At 54.1% G+C, this 24,656-nt stretch overlaps 5 protein-coding genes across 5 annotated transcripts; all 5 read right to left on the minus strand.

Annotated features, from left to right (window-relative positions):
- Positions 1-722: 722 nt before the first annotated feature.
- Positions 723-2,025, minus strand: LOC131081099 (inositol 1,4,5-trisphosphate receptor-interacting protein-like 1). Its single transcript, XM_058019960.1, is given in 2 exon segments — positions 723-1,086; positions 1,088-2,025. Coding segments are annotated over 2 exon segments (1,302 nt in total).
- Positions 2,026-3,880: 1,855 nt separating this feature from the next.
- On the minus strand, positions 3,881-6,366 carry LOC131081100 (inositol 1,4,5-trisphosphate receptor-interacting protein-like 1). The gene is given in 4 exon segments (XM_058019961.1): positions 3,881-4,247; positions 4,249-5,145; positions 5,254-5,380; positions 6,138-6,366. Coding segments are annotated over 4 exon segments (1,620 nt in total).
- Positions 6,367-16,442: 10,076 nt separating this feature from the next.
- Positions 16,443-17,817, minus strand: LOC131081101 (inositol 1,4,5-trisphosphate receptor-interacting protein-like 1). Its single transcript, XM_058019962.1, is given in 2 exon segments — positions 16,443-16,884; positions 16,886-17,817. Coding segments are annotated over 2 exon segments (1,374 nt in total).
- A 1,785-nt stretch (positions 17,818-19,602) lies between these two features.
- On the minus strand, positions 19,603-20,977 carry LOC131081102 (inositol 1,4,5-trisphosphate receptor-interacting protein-like 1). The gene is given in 2 exon segments (XM_058019963.1): positions 19,603-20,044; positions 20,046-20,977. Coding segments are annotated over 2 exon segments (1,374 nt in total).
- A 1,784-nt stretch (positions 20,978-22,761) lies between these two features.
- LOC131081103 (inositol 1,4,5-trisphosphate receptor-interacting protein-like 1) lies at positions 22,762-24,370 on the minus strand. The gene is given in 3 exon segments (XM_058019964.1): positions 22,762-23,197; positions 23,199-24,098; positions 24,207-24,370. Coding segments are annotated over 3 exon segments (1,500 nt in total).
- Between the last annotated feature and the right edge of the window lie 286 nt (positions 24,371-24,656).

The raw sequence follows: 24,656 nt of genomic DNA on the forward strand, positions 1-24,656 counted from the left end.
CTGCAGTGCCAAAGCCCAGCAGAGCATCTGGGATGGGCCCAACCTTCATTGTCACCCCAGTGAACACAAGGAGTCACAGCAGCGGTGGCTCATGTCTGGTGCCTGCCCAGCCACAGCTGCCAGGGAGTTTTGGAGCCCAGGTGGGATGGCCAGCATGGCATCAGAAGGCAAGGACAACACAGGGCAAAATCATCTTTGAAGCCACCGTGGTCATCAGTGGCTGCTGCACCAGGAAGACAACTGAGAGGAGCAACACGAAGGGATTATTTTGTGTGTTTATTAAAAAAGTCTCGTTAATAACAGTGCCTACTCCCACCCAATCACAAATTCACAACTAGTAGAATATACAAATGCACTACTTCTGCTCAAGTTCAAGAACAGCTTGCACAATCCAGATTCTGGAATAGCCCAATTTATTGAAACAAATTCAAAGAAGGATGGGGATTCCTGAAGGCACTAACTACAGGCTATTAACATATATCTACAGAAAAAGCAGTAACTAGAGTGTCCGAATACCTATGGTACATTCACTAACTACTGGGTCCTCATATATATATATAATCAATGCACTAATTATGGGAGATTAATGCATATAGTAAGAGCATTAATTACAGAGTTCTAATATATACAGCACAAAGTAAATGCACTAACTACGGGAGGTTAATATATACAGGGTCTGTCAAGAGGCCCCACAGGCACAGCTCTGTGCACCACGATCTCTTTCAATGGCTGTGGATCAGCAGTTGTTCAAACCGGTGCTGCAGGCAATTGTAGTCCTGCACGGCCTTCCTTTGGGTATCTGGACTTCTGGCCAGGTGCTCAAGGAGACTGGGTGCTACAGACACCTGGAAGCCAGAGGGCAAGCTGATCTCCATAGGAAAGCTCTCACTGTCGATGACAAAGTGGTGAAGCTGTTTTATCTCCAGTGAGCAGCGGAGGGACTTCAGGATAGCCATCACACGCTGCCCAAAATCACTCCTGCCCCACCCTGTCAGGGGTACAGTGCTCAGGAGGTGGATCACCACTGTCTTCAGGACACAGCTGGAGAAACCTACACCCATCAGGAAGCCCGTGAGGAGCTGCAGGCTGGGAGACCTGTCTGGAAATGTGCCTGAAGAATTTTGCCTCTGCCACGGCATAAGTCTCCAGCCACATTGTGCTTGGGATGCCTACTTCTGTAGGCTGGCTGCTCACAAAGACATCTGAGTCTCCTTGCCGCACGGCAAAGAACATCTCAACCGTGAAGCTTTCCTTGTCTTTGCTCAGCTGAAATTTGCAGGAGCGGCTGGAGGGCTGCAACCTTAAACGCCAGTGGCACGATTCAGGCAACAGCAGCCAGGCGACTCTCACAAACCCATAGAACCAGTGGACAGTTTTCTCCACATCTAGATAGCAGCCGGTGCACAGGGTGTGCAGGAGGCTGGGGTCCTGTTTCCTTCTCAGCTCCTCCTCGGGGTGGTGGAGGAAACACAGCATGTCCTCCTCCAGCCTCTCCCTCCTGCAGGTGCACACCCGCTCCACACGGACACAGAAGTTCCTCTGGACCACTCCTGCAGTGTCCAGCTCCAGGTGGAAGGCATGTCCTGGAGGGGGACTCAGGGGAACAAGCAAACGGTACACAACATCTTGTGCATGGGGACTGCAGCCTTCAAAGGCGCTGCCTACTCCCATGGCTGGTTGTGGCACCGGGTAGAAACTGTTGGACAAGCCTTCTCCAAAGACGTGGATGAGTTTGTCCACCAGGTCCACGATCATGGAGAATCCTTTGTCCAGATCCAGAACAGGCAACTCCTGTATGCCCTCCTCTAAAAGGCTTCCAAGCTTCCTTTGCACATTGATACCATCGTCTTCTTCTCCGTTTGCCATCTCCTGCTTGTCATCGACATTGCCCTCTTCCACATTTCCAACAACGTTCCGTCTTTCTTCCTCCTCCACCAAGTTGCTGCTGGACCTCTCCTTGTGGCCACGGTTGTCTGGATCACATTGACTTTTCCCATGTCCAAACCACAGCACCAAGAGAAGCATGAGGATTCCGCTCAGAGCCCAGAACTGCCACCCAGGCAGGGCTCCCCAGGCCCCACCACTCTGCTCCGGCTTCATCTGCTCCAGCTCCTGAATCAGCTGAGTCATCTGCTGCTCCAGATACTCAGCACGCTGCTGCATGCGCTCCAGGGTGGCCTCATCCAGCCCATCCCCGGCCTGCTGCGGGTACTGGGTGAGGCCTTGCACAAGCAAGAGAAGGAATGTAATGGCAAACATGGCCTGGGACACTGAGCAGGGCTTCAGTGGGGATGGGAGGGAGCTACTGATAGGGCAAGTGGGGAGAGGAGCCCCAGGGATCTCAGGGCAGGACAGCGGGGGCCCAGGGGCTGGCAGCCTGCCAGGCCTGTGCCGCTGCCCCAGCACCGGCACAAAGGGCCTGGACAAAGGCCCTGCCACCAGGGACTGGCCTCTGGATGCCCGCTGAGAAGCCGCTCCCCGAATACTCGCGTTTCTGCCGTGGGCCTCTCTCCGCGTTCAGCACAGCCTCCTGTCTGCGTGCACGCTCGCCGCTCGCCGAGGCTGCACTGGGGCAGCGTTACCTGCTGCTCCTCCTGGCAGCTGCCCCCATTGTCACACTGCGGCTGTGATGTCACACATGCCAGTGTGCATCCAGGCCAGGCCTGCCCCACCCTCCATCTCTACCGCACCTCTGGGAATCCTAATGGCCCCTGGCAAGCAAAGACCTGACATGCAAATACAGCAGACCCATGGGTCGCATGGACACCCTGGCTCTTCCCTTCACAAAACATGTAGGAGGCCTCAAAGCCTTCCTAATCGCAAAATGGGTGACGTGACCCATGAATGCTTTGTTCCTGGAAGTCTTCTGCTCAGAGATAGAACTGCTTGCCTTGCTGCTGACATGTGTGCTTTTGGGATCACTCTTGGAACCTGTGTGACACCCCTGGGTGTGTAGTAATGAATGGCCTGGAAGTGACATGGGGCTTCTCCATAGCAGGATCTCTCTTCCGGCTGTGCCACGGCCAGAGGACCTTGATTCCCTGGAGAAGCTTCGTAAGGATGATGAGCAGCTGTTGGGGAGGAGATTTCCAGCAGGCAATTCTCACTGCCGACACAGCACAATAGCACAGCGTTCTGCATGTCCAACAAGTGCATTTCTGCAGTGCCAAAGCCCAGCAGAGCATCTGGGATGGGCCCAACCTTCATTGTCACCCCAGTGAACACAAGGAGTCACAGCAGCGGTGGCTCATGTCTGGTGCCTGCCCAGCCACAGCTGCCAGGGAGTTTTGGAGCCCAGGTGGGATGGCCAGCATGGCATCAGAAGGCAAGGACAACACAGGGCAAAATCATCTTTGAAGCCACCGTGGTCATCAGTGGCTGCTGCACCAGGAAGACAACTGAGAGGAGCAACACGAAGGGATTATTTTGTGTGTTTATTAAAAAAGTCTCGTTAATAACAGTGCCTACTCCCACCCAATCACAAATTCACAACTAGTAGAATATACAAATGCACTACTTCTGCTCAAGTTCAAGAACAGCTTGCACAATCCAGATTCTGGAATAGCCCAATTTATTGAAACAAATTCAAAGAAGGATGGGGATTCCTGAAGGCACTAACTACAGGCTATTAACATATATCTACAGAAAAAGCAGTAACTAGAGTGTCCGAATACCTATGGTACATTCACTAACTACTGGGTCCTCATATATATATATAATCAATGCACTAATTATGGGAGATTAATGCATATAGTAAGAGCATTAATTACAGAGTTCTAATATATACAGCACAAAGTAAATGCACTAACTACGGGAGGTTAATATATACAGGGTCTGTCAAGAGGCCCCACAGGCACAGCTCTGTGCACCACGATCTCTTTCAATGGCTGTGGATCAGCAGTTGTTCAAACCGGTGCTGCAGGCAATTGTAGTCCTGCACGGCCTTCCTTTGGGTATCTGGACTTCTGGCCAGGTGCTCAAGGAGACTGGGTGCTACAGACACCTGGAAGCCAGAGGGCAAGCTGATCTCCATAGGAAAGCTCTCACTGTCGATGACAAAGTGGTGAAGCTGTTTTATCTCCAGTGAGCAGCGGAGGGACTTCAGGATAGCCATCACACGCTGCCCAAAATCACTCCTGCCCCACCCTGTCAGGGGTACAGTGCTCAGGAGGTGGATCACCACTGTCTTCAGGACACAGCTGGAGAAACCTACACCCATCAGGAAGCCCGTGAGGAGCTGCAGGCTGGGAGACCTGTCTGGAAATGTGCCTGAAGAATTTTGCCTCTGCCACGGCATAAGTCTCCAGCCACATTGTGCTTGGGATGCCTACTTCTGTAGGCTGGCTGCTCACAAAGACATCTGAGTCTCCTTGCCGCACGGCAAAGAACATCTCAACCGTGAAGCTTTCCTTGTCTTTGCTCAGCTGAAATTTGCAGGAGCGGCTGGAGGGCTGCAACCTTAAACGCCAGTGGCACGATTCAGGCAACAGCAGCCAGGCGACTCTCACAAACCCATAGAACCAGTGGACAGTTTTCTCCACATCTAGATAGCAGCCGGTGCACAGGGTGTGCAGGAGGCTGGGGTCCTGTTTCCTTCTCAGCTCCTCCTCGGGGTGGTGGAGGAAACACAGCATGTCCTCCTCCAGCCTCTCCCTCCTGCAGGTGCACACCCGCTCCACACGGACACAGAAGTTCCTCTGGACCACTCCTGCAGTGTCCAGCTCCAGGTGGAAGGCATGTCCTGGAGGGGGACTCAGGGGAACAAGCAAACGGTACACAACATCTTGTGCATGGGGACTGCAGCCTTCAAAGGCGCTGCCTACTCCCATGGCTGGTTGTGGCACCGGGTAGAAACTGTTGGACAAGCCTTCTCCAAAGACGTGGATGAGTTTGTCCACCAGGTCCACGATCATGGAGAATCCTTTGTCCAGATCCAGAACAGGCAACTCCTGTATGCCCTCCTCTAAAAGGCTTCCAAGCTTCCTTTGCACATTGATACCATCGTCTTCTTCTCCGTTTGCCATCTCCTGCTTGTCATCGACATTGCCCTCTTCCACATTTCCAACAACGTTCCGTCTTTCTTCCTCCTCCACCAAGTTGCTGCTGGACCTCTCCTTGTGGCCACGGTTGTCTGGATCACATCGACTTTTCCCATGTCCAAACCACAGCACCAAGAGAAGCACGAGGATTCCGCTCAGAGCCCAGAACTGCCACCCAGGCAGGGCTCCCCAGGCCCCACCACTCTGCTCCGGCTTCATCTGCTCCAGCTCCTGAATCAGCTGAGTCATCTGCTGCTCCAGATACTCAGCACGCTGCTGCATGCGCTCCAGGGTGGCCTCATCCAGCCCATCCCCGGCCTGCTGCGGGTACTGGGTGAGGCCTTGCACAAGCAAGAGAAGGAATGTAATGGCAAACATGGCCTGGGACACTGAGCAGAGGTCCAGTGGGGATGGGAGGGAGCTACTGATAGGGCAAGTGGGGAGAGGAGCCCCAGGGATCTCAGGGCAGGACAGAGGAGGCCCAGGGGCTGGCAGCCTGCCAGGCCTGTGCCGCTGCCCCAGCACCGGCACAAAGGGCCTGGACAAAGGCCCTGCCACCAGGGACTGGCCTCTGGATGCCCGCTGAGAAGCCGCTCCCCGAATACTCGCGTTTCTGCCGTGGGCCTCTCTCCGCGTTCAGCACAGCCTCCTGTCTGCGTGCACGCTCGCCGCTCGCCGAGGCTGCACTGGGGCAGCGTTACCTGCTGCTCCTCCTGGCAGCTGCCCCCATTGTCACACTGCGGCTGTGATGTCACACATGCCAGTGTGCATCCAGGCCAGGCCTGCCCCACCCTCCATCTCTACCGCACCTCTGGGAATCCTAATGGCCCCTGGCAAGCAAAGACCTGACATGCAAATACAGCAGAACCATGGGTCGCAATGGACACCCAGGCTCTTCCCTTCACAAAACATGTAGGAGGCCTCAAAGCCTTCCTAATCGCAAAATGGGTGACGTGACCCATGAATGCTTTGTTCCTGGAAGTCTTCTGCTCAGAGATAGAACTGCTTGCCTTGCTGCTGACATGTGTGCTTTTGGGATCACTCTTGGAACCTGTGTGACACCCCTGGGTGTGTAGTAATGAATGGCCTGGAAGTGACATGGGGCTTCTCCATAGCAGGATCTCTCTTCCGGCTGTGCCACGGCCAGAGGACCTTGATTCCCTGGAGAAGCTTCGTAAGGATGATGAGCAGCTGTTGGGGAGGAGATTTCCAGCAGGCAATTCTCACTGCCGACACAGCACAATAGCACAGCGTTCTGCATGTCCAACAAGTGCATTTCTGCAGTGCCAAAGCCCAGCAGAGCATCTGGGATGGGCCCAACCTTCATTGTCACCCCAGTGAACACAAGGAGTCACAGCAGCGGTGGCTCATGTCTGGTGCCTGCCCAGCCACAGCTGCCAGGGAGTTTTGGAGCCCAGGTGGGATGGCCAGCATGGCATCAGAAGGCAAGGACAACACAGGGCAAAATCATCTTTGAAGCCACCGTGGTCATCAGTGGCTGCTGCACCAGGAAGACAACTGAGAGGAGCAACACGAAGGGATTATTTTGTGTGTTTATTAAAAAAGTCTCGTTAATAACAGTGCCTACTCCCACCCAATCACAAATTCACAACTAGTAGAATATACAAATGCACTACTTCTGCTCAAGTTCAAGAACAGCTTGCACAATCCAGATTCTGGAATAGCCCAATTTATTGAAACAAATTCAAAGAAGGATGGGGATTCCTGAAGGCACTAACTACAGGCTATTAACATATATCTACAGAAAAAGCAGTAACTAGAGTGTCCGAATACCTATGGTACATTCACTAACTACTGGGTCCTCATATATATATATAATCAATGCACTAATTATGGGAGATTAATGCATATAGTAAGAGCATTAATTACAGAGTTCTAATATATACAGCACAAAGTAAATGCACTAACTACGGGAGGTTAATATATACAGGGTCTGTCAAGAGGCCCCACAGGCACAGCTCTGTGCACCACGATCTCTTTCAATGGCTGTGGATCAGCAGTTGTTCAAACCGGTGCTGCAGGCAATTGTAGTCCTGCACGGCCTTCCTTTGGGTATCTGGACTTCTGGCCAGGTGCTCTAGGAGACTGGGTGCTACAGACACCTGGAAGCCAGAGGGCAAGCTGATCTCCATAGGAAAGCTCTCACTGTCGATGACAAAGTGGTGAAGCTGTTTTATCTCCAGTGAGCAGCGGAGGGACTTCAGGATAGCCATCACACGCTGCCCAAAATCACTCCTGCCCCACCCTGTCAGGGGTACAGTGCTCAGGAGGTGGATCACCACTGTCTTCAGGACACAGCTGGAGAAACCTACACCCATCAGGAAGCCCGTGAGGAGCTGCAGGCTGGGAGACCTGTCTGGAAATGTGCCTGAAGAATTTTGCCTCTGCCACGGCATAAGTCTCCAGCCACATTGTGCTTGGGATGCCTACTTCTGTAGGCTGGCTGCTCACAAAGACATCTGAGTCTCCTTGCCGCACGGCAAAGAACATCTCAACCGTGAAGCTTTCCTTGTCTTTGCTCAGCTGAAATTTGCAGGAGCGGCTGGAGGGCTGCAACCTTAAACGCCAGTGGCACGATTCAGGCAACAGCAGCCAGGCGACTCTCACAAACCCATAGAACCAGTGGACAGTTTTCTCCACATCTAGATAGCAGCCGGTGCACAGGGTGTGCAGGAGGCTGGGGTCCTGTTTCCTTCTCAGCTCCTCCTCGGGGTGGTGGAGGAAACACAGCATGTCCTCCTCCAGCCTCTCCCTCCTGCAGGTGCACACCCGCTCCACACGGACACAGAAGTTCCTCTGGACCACTCCTGCAGTGTCCAGCTCCAGGTGGAAGGCATGTCCTGGAGGGGGACTCAGGGGAACAAGCAAACGGTACACAACATCTTGTGCATGGGGACTGCAGCCTTCAAAGGCGCTGCCCACTCCCATGGCTGGTTGTGGCACCGGGTAGAAACTGTTGGACAAGCCTTCTCCAAAGACGTGGATGAGTTTGTCCACCAGGTCCACGATCATGGAGAATCCTTTGTCCAGATCCAGAACAGGCAACTCCTGTATGCCCTCCTCTAAAAGGCTTCCAAGCTTCCTTTGCACATTGATACCATCGTCTTCTTCTCCGTTAGCCATCTCCTGCTTGTCATCGACATTGCCCTCTTCCACATTTCCAACAACGTTCCGTCTTTCTTCCTCCTCCACCAAGTTGCTGCGGGACCTCTCCTTGTGGCCACGGTTGTCTGGATCACATCGACTTTTCCCATGTCCAAACCACAGCACCAAGAGAAGCATGAGGATTCCGCTCAGAGCCCAGAAGTGCCACCCAGGCAGGGCTCCCCAGGCCCCACCACTCTGCTCCGGCTTCATCTGCTCCAGCTCCTGAATCAGCTGAGTCATCTGCTGCTCCAGATACTCAGCACGCTGCTGCATGCGCTCCAGGGTGGCCTCATCCAGCCCATCCCCGGCCTGCTGCGGGTACTGGGTGAGGCCTTGCACAAGCAAGAGAAGGAATGTAATGGCAAACATGGCCTGGGACACTGAGCAGGGCTTCAGTGGGGATGGGAGGGAGCTACTGATAGGGCAAGTGGGGAGAGGAGCCCCAGGGATCTCAGGGCAGGAGAGCGGGGGCCCAGGGGCTGGCAGCCTGCCAGGCCTGTGCCGCTGCCCCAGCACCGGCACAAAGGGCCTGGACAAAGGCCCTGCCACCAGGGACTGGCCTCTGGATGCCCGCTGAGAAGCCGCTCCCCGAATACTCGCGTTTCTGCCGTGGGCCTCTCTCCGCGTTCAGCACAGCCTCCTGTCTGCGTGCACGCTCGCCGCTCGCCGAGGCTGCACTGGGGCAGCGTTACCTGCTGCTCCTCCTGGCAGCTGCCCCCATTGTCACACTGCGGCTGTGATGTCACACATGCCAGTGTGCATCCAGGCCAGGCCTGCCCCACCCTCCATCTCTACCGCACCTCTGGGAATCCTAATGGCCCCTGGCAAGCAAAGACCTGACATGCAAATACAGCAGAACCATGGGTCGCATGGACACCCAGGCTCTTCCCTTCACAAAACATGTAGGAGGCCTCAAAGCCTTCCTAATCGCAAAATGGGTGACGTGACCCATGAATGCTTTGTTCCTGGAAGTCTTCTGCTCAGAGATAGAACTGCTTGCCTTGCTGCTGACATGTGTGCTTTTGGGATCACTCTTGGAACCTGTGTGACACCCCTGGGTGTGTAGTAATGAATGGCCTGGAAGTGACATGGGGCTTCTCCATAGCAGGATCTCTCTTCCGGCTGTGCCACGGCCAGAGGACCTTGATTCCCTGGAGAAGCTTCGTAAGGATGATGAGCAGCTGTTGGGGAGGAGATTTCCAGCAGGCAATTCTCACTGCCGACACAGCACAATAGCACAGCGTTCTGCATGTCCAACAAGTGCATTTCTGCAGTGCCAAAGCCCAGCAGAGCATCTGGGATGGGCCCAACCTTCATTGTCACCCCAGTGAACACAAGGAGTCACAGCAGCGGTGGCTCATGTCTGGTGCCTGCCCAGCCACAGCTGCCAGGGAGTTTTGGAGCCCAGGTGGGATGGCCAGCATGGCATCAGAAGGCAAGGACAACACAGGGCAAAATCATCTTTGAAGCCACCGTGGTCATCAGTGGCTGCTGCACCAGGAAGACAACTGAGAGGAGCAACACGAAGGGATTATTTTGTGTGTTTATTAAAAAAGTCTCGTTAATAACAGTGCCTACTCCCACCCAATCACAAATTCACAACTAGTAGAATATACAAATGCACTACTTCTGCTCAAGTTCAAGAACAGCTTGCACAATCCAGATTCTGGAATACCCCAATTTATTGAAACAAATTCAAAGAAGGATGGGGATTCCTGAAGGCACTAACTACAGGCTATTAACATATATCTACAGAAAAAGCAGTAACTAGAGTGTCCAAAAACCTATGGTACATTCACTAACTACTGGGTCCTCATATATATATATAATCAATGCACTAATTATGGGAGATTAATGCATATAGTAAGAGCATTAATTACAGAGTTCTAATATATACAGCACAAAGTAAATGCACTAACTACGGGAGGTTAATATATACAGGGTCTGTCAAGAGGCCCCACAGGCACAGCTCTGTGCACCACGATCTCTTTCAATGGCTGTGGATCAGCAGTTGTTCAAACCGGTGCTGCAGGCAATTGTAGTCCTGCACGGCCTTCCTTTGGGTATCTGGACTTCTGGCCAGGTGCTCTAGGAGACTGGGTGCTACAGCCACCTGGAAGCCAGAGGGCAAGCTGATCTCCATAGGAAAGCTCTCACTGTCGATGACAAAGTGGTGAAGCTGTTTTATCTCCAGTGAGCAGCGGAGGGACTTCAGGATAGCCATCACACGCTGCCCAAAATCACTCCTGCCCCACCCTGTCAGGGGTACAGTGCTCAGGAGGTGGATCACCACTGTCTTCAGGACACAGCTGGAGAAACCTACACCCATCAGGAAGCCCGTGAGGAGCTGCAGGCTGGGAGACCTGTCTGGAAATGTGCCTGAAGAATTTTGCCTCTGCCACGGCGTAAGTCTCCAGCCACATTGTGCTTGGGATGCCTACTTCTGTAGGCTGGCTGCTCACAAAGACATCTGAGTCTCCTTGCCGCACGGCAAAGAACATCTCAACCGTGAAGCTTTCCTTGTCTTTGCTCAGCTGAAATTTGCAGGAGCGGCTGGAGGGCTGCAACCTTAAACGCCAGTGGCACGATTCAGGCAACAGCAGCCAGGCGACTCTCACAAACCCATAGAACCAGTGGACAGTTTTCTCCACATCTAGATAGCAGCCGGTGCACAGGGTGTGCAGGAGGCTGGGGTCCTGTTTCCTTCTCAGCTCCTCCTCGGGGTGGTGGAGGAAACACAGCATGTCCTCCTCCAGCCTCTCCCTCCTGCAGGTGCACACCCGCTCCACACGGACACAGAAGTTCCTCTGGACCACTCCTGCAGTGTCCAGCTCCAGGTGGAAGGCATGTCCTGGAGGGGGACTCAGGGGAACAAGCAAACGGTACACAACATCTTGTGCATGGGGACTGCAGCCTTCAAAGGCGCTGCCCACTCCCATGGCTGGTTGTGGCACCGGGTAGAAACTGTTGGACAAGCCTTCTCCAAAGACGTGGATGAGTTTGTCCACCAGGTCCACGATCATGGAGAATCCTTTGTCCAGATCCAGAACAGGCAACTCCTGTATGCCCTCCTCTAAAAGGCTTCCAAGCTTCCTTTGCACATTGATACCATCGTCTTCTTCTCCGTTAGCCATCTCCTGCTTGTCATCGACATTGCCCTCTTCCACATTTCCAACAACGTTCCGTCTTTCTTCCTCCTCCACCAAGTTGCTGCGGGACCTCTCCTTGTGGCCACGGTTGTCTGGATCACATCGACTTTTCCCATGTCCAAACCACAGCACCAAGAGAAGCATGAGGATTCCGCTCAGAGCCCAGAAGTGCCACCCAGGCAGGGCTCCCCAGGCCCCACCACTCTGCTCCGGCTTCATCTGCTCCAGCTCCTGAATCAGCTGAGTCATCTGCTGCTCCAGATACTCAGCACGCTGCTGCATGCGCTCCAGGGTGGCCTCATCCAGCCCATCCCCGGCCTGCTGCGGGTACTGGGTGAGGCCTTGCACAAGCAAGAGAAGGAATGTAATGGCAAACATGGCCTGGGACACTGAGCAGGGCTTCAGTGGGGATGGGAGGGAGCTACTGATAGGGCAAGTGGGGAGAGGAGCCCCAGGGATCTCAGGGCAGGACAGCGGGGGCCCAGGGGCTGGCAGCCTGCCAGGCCTGTGCCGCTGCCCCAGCACCGGCACAAAGGGCCTGGACAAAGGCCCTGCCACCAGGGACTGGCCTCTGGATGCCCGCTGAGAAGCCGCTCCCCGAATACTCGCGTTTCTGCCGTGGGCCTCTCTCCGCGTTCAGCACAGCCTCCTGTCTGCGTGCACGCTCGCCGCTCGCCGAGGCTGCACTGGGGCAGCGTTACCTGCTGCTCCTCCTGGCAGCTGCCCCCATTGTCACACTGCGGCTGTGATGTCACACATGCCAGTGTGCATCCAGGCCAGGCCTGCCCCACCCTCCATCTCTACCGCACCTCTGGGAATCCTAATGGCCCCTGGCAAGCAAAGACCTGACATGCAAATACAGCAGACCCATGGGTCGCATGGACACCCTGGCTCTTCCCTTCACAAAACATGTAGGAGGCCTCAAAGCCTTCCTAATCGCAAAATGGGTGACGTGACCCATGAATGCTTTGTTCCTGGAAGTCTTCTGCTCAGAGATAGAACTGCTTGCCTTGCTGCTGACATGTGTGCTTTTGGGATCACTCTTGGAACCTGTGTGACACCCCTGGGTGTGTAGTAATGAATGGCCTGGAAGTGACATGGGGCTTCTCCATAGCAGGATCTCTCTTCCGGCTGTGCCACGGCCAGAGGACCTTGATTCCCTGGAGAAGCTTCGTAAGGATGATGAGCAGCTGTTGGGGAGGAGATTTCCAGCAGGCAATTCTCACTGCCGACACAGCACAATAGCACAGCGTTCTGCATGTCCAACAAGTGCATTTCTGCAGTGCCAAAGCCCAGCAGAGCATCTGGGATGGGCCCAACCTTCATTGTCACCCCAGTGAACACAAGGAGTCACAGCAGCGGTGGCTCATGTCTGGTGCCTGCCCAGCCACAGCTGCCAGGGAGTTTTGGAGCCCAGGTGGGATGGCCAGCATGGCATCAGAAGGCAAGGACAACACAGGGCAAAATCATCTTTGAAGCCACCGTGGTCATCAGTGGCTGCTGCACCAGGAAGACAACTGAGAGGAGCAACACGAAGGGATTATTTTGTGTGTTTATTAAAAAAGTCTCGTTAATAACAGTGCCTACTCCCACCCAATCACAAATTCACAACTAGTAGAATATACAAATGCACTACTTCTGCTCAAGTTCAAGAACAGCTTGCACAATCCAGATTCTGGAATAGCCCAATTTATTGAAACAAATTCAAAGAAGGATGGGGATTCCTGAAGGCACTAACTACAGGCTATTAACATATATCTACAGAAAAAGCAGTAACTAGAGTGTCCGAATACCTATGGTACATTCACTAACTACTGGGTCCTCATATATATATATAATCAATGCACTAATTATGGGAGATTAATGCATATAGTAAGAGCATTAATTACAGAGTTCTAATATATACAGCACAAAGTAAATGCACTAACTACGGGAGGTTAATATATACAGGGTCTGTCAAGAGGCCCCACAGGCACAGCTCTGTGCACCACGATCTCTTTCAATGGCTGTGGATCAGCAGTTGTTCAAACCGGTGCTGCAGGCAATTGTAGTCCTGCACGGCCTTCCTTTGGGTATCTGGACTTCTGGCCAGGTGCTCAAGGAGACTGGGTGCTACAGACACCTGGAAGCCAGAGGGCAAGCTGATCTCCATAGGAAAGCTCTCACTGTCGATGACAAAGTGGTGAAGCTGTTTTATCTCCAGTGAGCAGCGGAGGGACTTCAGGATAGCCATCACACGCTGCCCAAAATCACTCCTGCCCCACCCTGTCAGGGGTACAGTGCTCAGGAGGTGGATCACCACTGTCTTCAGGACACAGCTGGAGAAACCTACACCCATCAGGAAGCCCGTGAGGAGCTGCAGGCTGGGAGACCTGTCTGGAAATGTGCCTGAAGAATTTTGCCTCTGCCACGGCATAAGTCTCCAGCCACATTGTGCTTGGGATGCCTACTTCTGTAGGCTGGCTGCTCACAAAGACATCTGAGTCTCCTTGCCGCACGGCAAAGAACATCTCAACCGTGAAGCTTTCCTTGTCTTTGCTCAGCTGAAATTTGCAGGAGCGGCTGGAGGGCTGCAACCTTAAACGCCAGTGGCACGATTCAGGCAACAGCAGCCAGGCGACTCTCACAAACCCATAGAACCAGTGGACAGTTTTCTCCACATCTAGATAGCAGCCGGTGCACAGGGTGTGCAGGAGGCTGGGGTCCTGTTTCCTTCTCAGCTCCTCCTCGGGGTGGTGGAGGAAACACAGCATGTCCTCCTCCAGCCTCTCCCTCCTGCAGGTGCACACCCGCTCCACACGGACACAGAAGTTCCTCTGGACCACTCCTGCAGTGTCCAGCTCCAGGTGGAAGGCATGTCCTGGAGGGGGACTCAGGGGAACAAGCAAACGGTACACAACATCTTGTGCATGGGGACTGCAGCCTTCAAAGGCGCTGCCTACTCCCATGGCTGGTTGTGGCACCGGGTAGAAACTGTTGGACAAGCCTTCTCCAAAGACGTGGATGAGTTTGTCCACCAGGTCCACGATCATGGAGAATCCTTTGTCCAGATCCAGAACAGGCAACTCCTGTATGCCCTCCTCTAAAAGGCTTCCAAGCTTCCTTTGCACATTGATACCATCGTCTTCTTCTCCGTTTGCCATCTCCTGCTTGTCATCGACATTGCCCTCTTCCACATTTCCAACAACGTTCCGTCTTTCTTCCTCCTCCACCAAGTTGCTGCTGGACCTCTCCTTGTGGCCACGGTTGTCTGGATCACATTGACTTTTCCCATGTCCAAACCACAGCACCAAGAGAAGCACGAGGATTCCGCTCAGAGCCCAGAACTGCCACCCAGGCAGGGCTCCCCAGGCCCCACCACTCTGCTCCGGCTTCATCTGCTCCAGCTCCTGAATCAGCTGAGTCATCTGCTGCTCCAGATACTCAGCACGCTGCTGCATGCGCTCCAGGGTGGCCTCATCCAGCCCATCCCCGGCCTGCTGCGGGTACTGGGTGAGGCCTTGCACAAGCAAGAGAAGGAATGTAATGGCAAACATGGCCTGGGACACTGAGCAGAGGTCCAGTGGGGATGGGAGGGAGCTACTGATAGGGCAAGTGGGGAGAGGAGCCCCAGGGATCTCAGGGCAGGACAGAGGAGGCCCAGGGGCTGGCAGCCTGCCAGGCCTGTGCCGCTGCCCCAGCACCGGCACAAAGGGCCTGGACAAAGGCCCTGCCACCAGGGACTGGCCTCTGGATGCCCGCTGAGAAGCCGCTCCCCGAATACTCGCGTTTCTGCCGTGGGCCTCTCTCCGCGTTCAGCACAGCCTCCTGTCTGCGTGCACGCTCGCCGCTCGCCGAGGCTGCACTGGGGCAGCGTTACCTGCTGCTCCTCCTGGCAGCTGCCCCCATTGTCACACTGCGGCTGTGATGTCACACATGCCAGTGTGCATCCAGGCCAGGCCTGCCCCACCCTCCATCTCTACCGCACCTCTGGGAATCCTAATGGCCCCTGGCAAGCAAAGACCTGACATGCAAATACAGCAGAACCATGGGTCGCAATGGACACCCAGGCTCTTCCCTTCACAAAACATGTAGGAGGCCTCAAAGCCTTCCTAATCGCAAAATGGGTGACGTGACCCATGAATGCTTTGTTCCTGGAAGTCTTCTGCTCAGAGATAGAACTGCTTGCCTTGCTGCTGACATGTGTGCTTTTGGGATCACTCTTGGAACCTGTGTGACACCCCTGGGTGTGTAGTAATGAATGGCCTGGAAGTGACATGGGGCTTCTCCATAGCAGGATCTCTCTTCCGGCTGTGCCACGGCCAGAGGACCTTGATTCCCTGGAGAAGCTTCGTAAGGATGATGAGCAGCTGTTGGGGAGGAGATTTCCAGCAGGCAATTCTCACTGCCGACACAGCACAATAGCACAGCGTTCTGCATGTCCAACAAGTGCATTTCTGCAGTGCCAAAGCCCAGCAGAGCATCTGGGATGGGCCCAACCTTCATTGTCACCCCAGTGAACACAAGGAGTCACAGCAGCGGTGGCTCATGTCTGGTGCCTGCCCAGCCACAGCTGCCAGGGAGTTTTGGAGCCCAGGTGGGATGGCCAGCATGGCATCAGAAGGCAAGGACAACACAGGGCAAAATCATCTTTGAAGCCACCGTGGTCATCAGTGGCTGCTGCACCAGGAAGACAACTGAGAGGAGCAACACGAAGGGATTATTTTGTGTGTTTATTAAAAAAGTCTCGTTAATAACAGTGCCTACTCCCACCCAATCACAAATTCACAACTAGTAGAATATACAAATGCACTACTTCTGCTCAAGTTCAAGAACAGCTTGCACAATCCAGATTCTGGAATAGCCCAATTTATTGAAACAAATTCAAAGAAGGATGGGGATTCCTGAAGGCACTAACTACAGGCTATTAACATATATCTACAGAAAAAGCAGTAACTAGAGTGTCCGAATACCTATGGTACATTCACTAACTACTGGGTCCTCATATATATATATAATCAATGCACTAATTATGGGAGATTAATGCATATAGTAAGAGCATTAATTACAGAGTTCTAATATATACAGCACAAAGTAAATGCACTAACTACGGGAGGTTAATATATACAGGGTCTGTCAAGAGGCCCCACAGGCACAGCTCTGTGCACCACGATCTCTTCCAATGGCTGTGGATGAGCAGTTGTTCAAACCGGTGCTGCAGGCAATTGTAGTCCTGCACGGCCTTCCTTTGGGTATCTGGACTTCTGGCCAGGTGCTCTAGGAGACTGGGTGCTACAGACACCTGGAAGCCAGAGGGCAAGCTGATCTCCATAGGAAAGCTCTCACTGTCGATGACAAAGTGGTGAAGCTGTTTTATCTCCAGTGAGCAGCGGAGGGACTTCAGGATAGCCATCACACGCTGCCCAAAATCACTCCTGCCCCACCCTGTCAGGGGTACAGTGCTCAGGAGGTGGATCACCACTGTCTTCAGGACACAGCTGGAGAAACCTACACCCATCAGGAAGCCCGTGAGGAGCTGCAGGCTGGGAGACCTGTCTGGAAATGTGCCTGAAGAATTTTGCCTCTGCCACGGCGTAAGTCTCCAGCCACATTGTGCTTGGGATGCCTACTTCTGTAGGCTGGCTGCTCACAAAGACATCTGAGTCTCCTTGCCGCACGGCAAAGAACATCTCAACCGTGAAGCTTTCCTTGTCTTTGCTCAGCTGAAATTTGCAGGAGCGGCTGGAGGGCTGCAACCTTAAACGCCAGTGGCACGATTCAGGCAACAGCAGCCAGGCGACTCTCACAAACCCATAGAACCAGTGGACAGTTTTCTCCACATCTAGATAGCAGCCGGTGCACAGGGTGTGCAGGAGGCTGGGGTCCTGTTTCCTTCTCAGCTCCTCCTCGGGGTGGTGGAGGAAACACAGCATGTCCTCCTCCAGCCTCTCCCTCCTGCAGGTGCACACCCGCTCCACACGGACACAGAAGTTCCTCTGGACCACTCCTGCAGTGTCCAGCTCCAGGTGGAAGGCATGTCCTGGAGGGGGACTCAGGGGAACAAGCAAACGGTACACAACATCTTGTGCATGGGGACTGCAGCCTTCAAAGGCGCTGCCCACTCCCATGGCTGGTTGTGGCACCGGGTAGAAACTGTTGGACAAGCCTTCTCCAAAGACGTGGATGAGTTTGTCCACCAGGTCCGCGATCATGGAGAATCCTTTGTCCAGATCCAGAACAGGCAACTCCTGTATGCGCTCCTCTAAAAGGCTTCCAAGCTTCCTTTGCACATTGATACCATCGTCTTCTTCTCCGTTAGCCATCTCCTGCTTGTCATCGACATTGCCCTCTTCCACATTTCCAACAACGTTCCGTCTTTCTTCCTCCTCCACCAAGTTGCTGCGGGACCTCTCCTTGTGGCCACGGTTGTCTGGATCACATTGACTTTTCCCATGTCCAAACCACAGCACCAAGAGAAGCATGAGGATTCCGCTCAGAGCCCAGAAGTGCCACCCAGGCAGGGCTCCCCAGGCCCCACCACTCTGCTCCGGCTTCATCTGCTCCAGCTCCTGAATCAGCTGAGTCATCTGCTGCTCCAGATACTCAGCACGCTGCTGCATGCGCTCCAGGGTGGCCTCATCCAGCCCATCCCCGGCCTGCTGCGGGTACTGGGTGAGGCCTTGCACAAGCAAGAGAAATAATGTAATGGCAAACATGGCCTGGGACACTGAGCAGGGGTCCAGTGGGGATGGGAGGGAGCTACTGATAGGGCAAGTGGGGAGAGGAGCCCCAGGGATCTCAGGGCAGGACAGAGGGGGCCCAGAGGCTGGCAGCCTGCCAGGCCTGTGCCGCTGCCCCAGCACCGGCACAAAGGGCCTGGACAAAGGCCCTGCCACCAGGGACTGGCCTCTGGATGCCCGCTGAGAAGCCGCTCCCCGAATACTCGCGTTTCTGCCGTGGGCCTCTCTCCGCGTTCAGCACAGCCTCCTGTCTGCGTGCACGCTCGCCGCTCGCCGAGACTGCACTGGGGCAGCGTTACCTGCTGCTCCTCCTGGCAGCTGCCCCCATTGTCACACTGCGGCTGTGATGTCACACATGCCAGTGTGCATCCAGGCCAGGCCTGCCCCACCCTCCATCTCTACCGCACCTCTGGGAATCCTAATGGCCCCTGGCAAGCAAAGACCTGACATGCAAATACAGCAGACCCATGGGTCGCATGGACACCCGGGCTCTTCCCTTCACAAAACATGTAGGAGGCCTCAAAGCCTTCCTAATCGCAAAATGGGCGACGTGACCCATGAATGCTTTGTTCCTGGAAGTCTTCTGCTCAGAGATAGAACTGCTTGCCTTGCTGCTGACATGTGTGCTTTTGGGATCACTCTTGGAACCTGTGTGACACCCCTGGGTGTGTAGTAATGAATGGCCTGGAAGTGACATGGGGCTTCTCCATAGCAGGATCTCTCTTCCGGCTGTGCCACGGCCAGAGGACCTTGATTCCCGGGAGACGCTTCGCAAGGATGATGAGCAGCTGTTGGGGAGGAGATTTCCAGCAGGCAATTCTCACTGCCGACACAGCACAATAGCACAGCGTTCTGCATGTCCAACAAGTGCATTCCTGCAGTGCCAAAGCCCAGCAGAGCATCTGGGATGGGCCCAACCTTCATTGTCACCCCAGTGAACACAAGGAGTCACAGCAGCGGTGGCTCATGTCTGGTGCCTGCCCAGCCACAGCTGCCAGGGAGTTTTGGAGCCCAGGTGGGATGGCCAGCATGGCATCAGAAGGCAAGGACAACACAGGGCAAAATCATCTTTGAAGCCACCATGGTCATCAGTGGCTGCTGCACCAGGAAGACAACTGAGAGGAGCAACACGAAGGGATTATTTTGTGTGTTTATTAAAAAACTCTCGTTAATAACAGTGCCTACTCCCACCCAATCACAAATTCACAACTAGTAGAATATACAAATGCACTACTTCTGCTCAAGTTCAAGAACAGCTTGCACAATCCAGATTCTGAAATAGCCCAATTTATTGAAACAAATTCAAAGAAGGATGGGGATTCCTGAAGGCACTAACTACAGGCTATTAACATATATCTACAGAAAAAGCAGTAACTAGAGTGTCCGAATACCTATGGTACATTCACTAACTACTGGGTCCTCATATATATATATATAATCAATGCACTAATTATGGGAGATTAATGCATATAGTAAGAGCATTAATTACAGAGTTCTAATATATACAGCACAAAGTAAATGCACTAACTACGGGAGGTTAATATATACAGGGTCTGTCAAGAGGCGACACAGGCACAGCTCTGTGCACGACGATCTCTTCCAATGGCTGTGGACCAGCAGTTGTTCAAACCGGTGCTGCAGGCAATTGTAGTCCTGCACGGCCTTCCTTTGGGTATCTGGACTTCTGGCCAGGTGCTCAAGGAGACTGGGTGCTACAGCCACCTGGAAGCCAGAGGGCAAGCTGATCTCCATAGGAAAGCTCTCATTGCCGATGACAAAGTGGTGAAGCTGTTTTATCTCCAGTGAGCAGCGGAGGGACTTCAGGATAGCCATCACACGCTGCCCAAAATCACTCCTGCCCCACCCTGTCAGGGGTACAGTGCTCAGGAGGTGGATCACCACTGTCTTCAGGACACAGCTGGAGAAACCTACACCCTTCAGGAAGCCCGTGAGGAGCTGCAGGCTGGGAGACCTGTCTGGAAATGTGCCTGAAGAATTTTGCCTCTGCCACGGCGTAAGTCTCCAGCCACGTTGTGCTTGGGATGCCTACTTCTGTAGGCTGGCTGCTCACAAAGACATCTGAGTCTCCTTGCCGCACGGCAAAGAACATCTCAACCGTGAAGCTTTCCTTGTCTTTGCTCAGCTGAAATTTGCAGGAGCGGCTGGAGGGCTGCAACCTTAAACGCCAGTGGCACGATTCAGGCAACAGCAGCCAGGCGACTCTCACAAACCCATAGAACCAGTGGACAGTTTTCTCCACATCTAGATAGCAGCCGGTGCACAGGGTGTGCAGGAGGCTGGGGTCCTGTTTCCTTCTCAGCTCCTCCTCGGGGTGGTGGAGGAAACACAGCATGTCCTCCTCCAGCCTCTCCCTCCTGCAGGTGCACACCCGCTCCACACGGACACAGAAGTTCCTCTGGACCACTCCTGCAGTGTCCAGCTCCAGGTGGAAGGCATGTCCTGGAGGGGGACTCAGGGGAACAAGCAAACGGTACACAACATCTTGTGCATGGGGACTGCAGCCTTCAAAGGCGCTGCCCACTCCCATGGCTGGTTGTGGCACCGGGTAGAAACTGTTGGACAAGCCTTCTCCAAAGACGTGGATGAGTTTGTCCACCAGGTCCACGATCATGGAGAATCCTTTGTCCAGATCCAGAACAGGCAACTCCTGTATGCCCTCCTCTAAAAGGCTTCCAAGCTTCCTTTGCACATTGATACCATCGTCTTCTTCTCCGTTTGCCATCTCCTGCTTGTCATCGACATTGCCCTCTTCCACATTTCCAACAACGTTCCGTCTTTCTTCCTCCTCCACCAAGTTGCTGCTGGACCTCTCCTTGTGGCCACGGTTGTCTGGATCACATTGACTTTTCCCATGTCCAAACCACAGCACCAAGAGAAGCATGAGGATTCCGCTCAGAGCCCAGAACTGCCACCCAGGCAGGGCTCCCCAGGCCCCACCACTCTGCTCCGGCTTCATCTGCTCCAGCTCCTGAATCAGCTGAGTCATCTGCTGCTCCAGATACTCAGCACGCTGCTGCATGCGCTCCAGGGTGGCCTCATCCAGCCCATCCCCGGCCTGCTGCGGGTACTGGGTGAGGCCTTGCACAAGCAAGAGAAGGAATGTAATGGCAAACATGGCCTGGGACACTGAGCAGAGGTCCAGTGGGGATGGGAGGGAGCTACTGATAGGGCAAGTGGGGAGAGGAGCCCCAGGGATCTCAGGGCAGGACAGAGGAGGCCCAGGGGCTGGCAGCCTGCCAGGCCTGTGCCGCTGCCCCAGCACCGGCACAAAGGGCCTGGACAAAGGCCCTGCCACCAGGGACTGGCCTCTGGATGCCCGCTGAGAAGCCGCTCCCCGAATACTCGCGTTTCTGCCGTGGGCCTCTCTCCGCGTTCAGCACAGCCTCCTGTCTGCGTGCACGCTCACCGCTCGCCGAGGCTGCACTGGGGCAGCGTTACCTGCTGCTCCTCCTGGCAGCTGCCCCCATTGTCACACTGCGGCTGTGATGTCACACATGCCAGTGTGCATCCAGGCCAGGCCTGCCCCACCCTCCATCTCTACTGCACCTCTGGGAATCCTAATGGCCCCTGGCAAGCAAAGACCTGACATGCAAATACAGCAGACCCATGGGTCGCAATGGACACCCTGGCTCTTCCCTTCACAAAACATGTAGGAGGCCTCAAAGCCCTCCTAATCGCAAAATGGGTGACGTGACCCATGAATGCTTTGTTCCTGGAAGTCTTCTGCTCAGAGATAGAACTGCTTGCCTTGCTGCTGACATGTGTGCTTTTGGGGTCACTCTTGGAACCTGTGTGACACCCCTGGGTGTGTAGTAATGAATGGCCTGGAAGTGACATGGGGCTTCTCCATAGCAGGATCTCTCTTCCGGCTGTGCCACGGCCAGAGGACCTTGATTCCCTGGAGATGCTTCGTAAGGATGATGAGCAGCTGTTGGGGAGGAGATTTCCAGCAGGCAATTCTCACTGCCGACACAGCACAATAGCACAGCGTTCTGCATGTCCAACAAGTGTATTTCTGCAGTGCCAAAGCCCAGCAGAGCATCTGGGATGGGCCCAACCTTCATTGTCACCCCAGTGAACACAAGGAGTCACAGCAGCCGTGGCTCATGTCTGGTGCCTGCCCAGCCACAGCTGCCAGGGAGTTTTGGAGCCCAGGTGGGATGGCCAGCATGGCATCAGAAGGCAAGGACAACACAGGGCAAAATCATCTTTGAAGCCACCATGGTCATCAGTGGCTGCTGCACCAGGAAGACAACTGAGAGGAGCAACACGAAGGGATTATTTTGTGTGTTTATTAAAAAACTCTCGTTAATAACAGTGCCTACTCCCACCCAATCACAAATTCACAACTAGTAGAATATACAAATGCACTACTTCTGCTCAAGTTCAAGAACAGCTTGCACAATCCAGATTCTGAAATAGCCCAATTTATTGAAACAAATTAAAAGAAGGATGGGGATTCCTGAAGGCACTAACTACAGGCTATTAACATATATCTACAGAAAAAGCAGTAACTAGAGTGTCCGAATACCTATGGTACATTCACTAACTACTGGGTCCTCATATATATATATAATCAATGCACTAATTATGGGAGATTAATGCATATAGTAAGAGCATTAATTACAGAGTTCTAATATATACAGCACAAAGTAAATGCATTAACTACGGGAGGTTAATATATACAGGGTCTGTCAAGAGGCGACACAGGCACAGCTCTGTGCACGACGATCTCTTCCAATGGCTGTGGATCAGCAGTTGTTCAAACCGGTGCTGCAGGCAATTGTAGTCCTGCACGGCCTTCCTTTGGGTATCCGGACTGCTAGCCAGGTGCTCAAGGAGACTGGGTGCTACAGCCACCTGGAAGCCAGAGGGCAAGCTGATCTCCATAGGAAAGCTCTCATTGCCGATGACAAAGTGGTGAAGCTGTTTTATCTCCAGTGAGCAGCGGAGGGACTTCAGGATAGCCATCACACGCTGCCCAAAATCACTCCTGCCCCACCCTGTCAGGGGTACAGTGCTCAGGAGGTGGATCACCACTGTCTTCAGGACACAGCTGGAGAAACCTACACCCTTCAGGAAGCCCGTGAGGAGCTGCAGGCTGGGAGACCTGTCTGGAAATGTGCCTGAAGAATTTTGCCTCTGCCACGGCGTAAGTCTCCAGCCACGTTGTGCTTGGGATGCCTACTTCTGTAGGCTGGCTGCTCACAAAGACATCTGAGTCTCCTTGCCGCACGGCAAAGAACATCTCAACCGTGAAGCTTTCCTTGTCTTTGCTCAGCTGCAATTTGCAGGAGCGGCTGGAGGGCTGCAACCTTAAACGCCAGTGGCACGATTCAGGCAACAGCAGCCAGGCGACTCTCACAAACCCATAGAACCAGTGGACAGTTTTCTCCACATCTAGATAGCAGCCGGTGCACAGGGTGTGCAGGAGGCTGGGGTCCTGTTTCCTTCTCAGCTCCTCCTCGGGGTGGTGGAGGAAACACAGCATGTCCTCCTCCAGCCTCTCCCTCCTGCAGGTGCACACCTGCTCCACACGGACACAGAAGTTCCTCTGGACCACTCCTGCAGTGTCCAGCTCCAGGTGGAAGGCATGTCCTGGAGGGGGACTCAGGGGAACAAGCAAACGGTACACAACATCTTGTGCATGGGGACTGCAGCCTTCAAAGGCGCTGCCCACTCCCATGGCTGGTTGTGGCACCGGGTAGAAACTGTTGGACAAGCCTTCTCCAAAGACATGGATGAGTTTGTCCACCAGGTCCACGATCATGGAGAATCCTTTGTCCAGATCCAGAACAGGCAACTCCTGTATGCCCTCCTCTAAAAGGCTTCCAAGCTTCCTTTGCACATTGATACCATCGTCTTCTTCTCCGTTAGCCATCTCCTGCTTGTCATCGACATTGCCCTCTTCCACATTTCCAACAACGTTCCGTCTTTCTTCCTCCTCCACCAAGTTGCTGCTGGACCTCTCCTTGTGACCGCGGTTGTCTGGATCACATTGACTTTTCCCATGTCCAAACCACAGCACCAAGAGAAGCACGAGGATTCCGCTCAGAGCCCAGAAGTGCCACCCAGGCAGGGCTCCCCAGGCCCCACCACTCTGCTCCGGCTTCATCTGCTCCAGCTCCTGAATCAGCTGAGTCATCTGCTGCTCCAGATACTCAGCACGCTGCTGCATGCGCTCCAGGGTGGCCTCATCCAGCCCATCCCCGGCCTGCTGCGGGTACTGGGTGAGGCCTTGCACAAGCAAGAGAAGGAATGTAATGGCAAACATGGCCTGGGGCACTGAGCAGGGGTCCAGTGGGGATGGGAGGGAGCTACTGATAGGGCAAGTGGGGAGAGGAGCCCCAGGGATCTCAGAGCAGGACAGAGGGAGCCCAGGGGCTGGCAGCCTGCCAGGCCTGTGCCGCTGCCCCAGCACCGGCACAAAGGGCCTGGACAAAGGCCCTGCCACCAGGGACTGGCCTCTGGATGCCCGCTGAGAAGCCGCTCCCCGAATACTCGCGTTTCTGCCGTGGGCCTCTCTCCGCGTTCAGCACAGCCTCCTGTCTGCGTGCACG

This window comes from Melospiza georgiana, chromosome 3 (assembly GCF_028018845.1).
Source record: "Melospiza georgiana isolate bMelGeo1 chromosome 3, bMelGeo1.pri, whole genome shotgun sequence".
In the NCBI taxonomy this organism is placed as follows: Eukaryota; Metazoa; Chordata; class Aves; order Passeriformes; family Passerellidae; genus Melospiza; species Melospiza georgiana.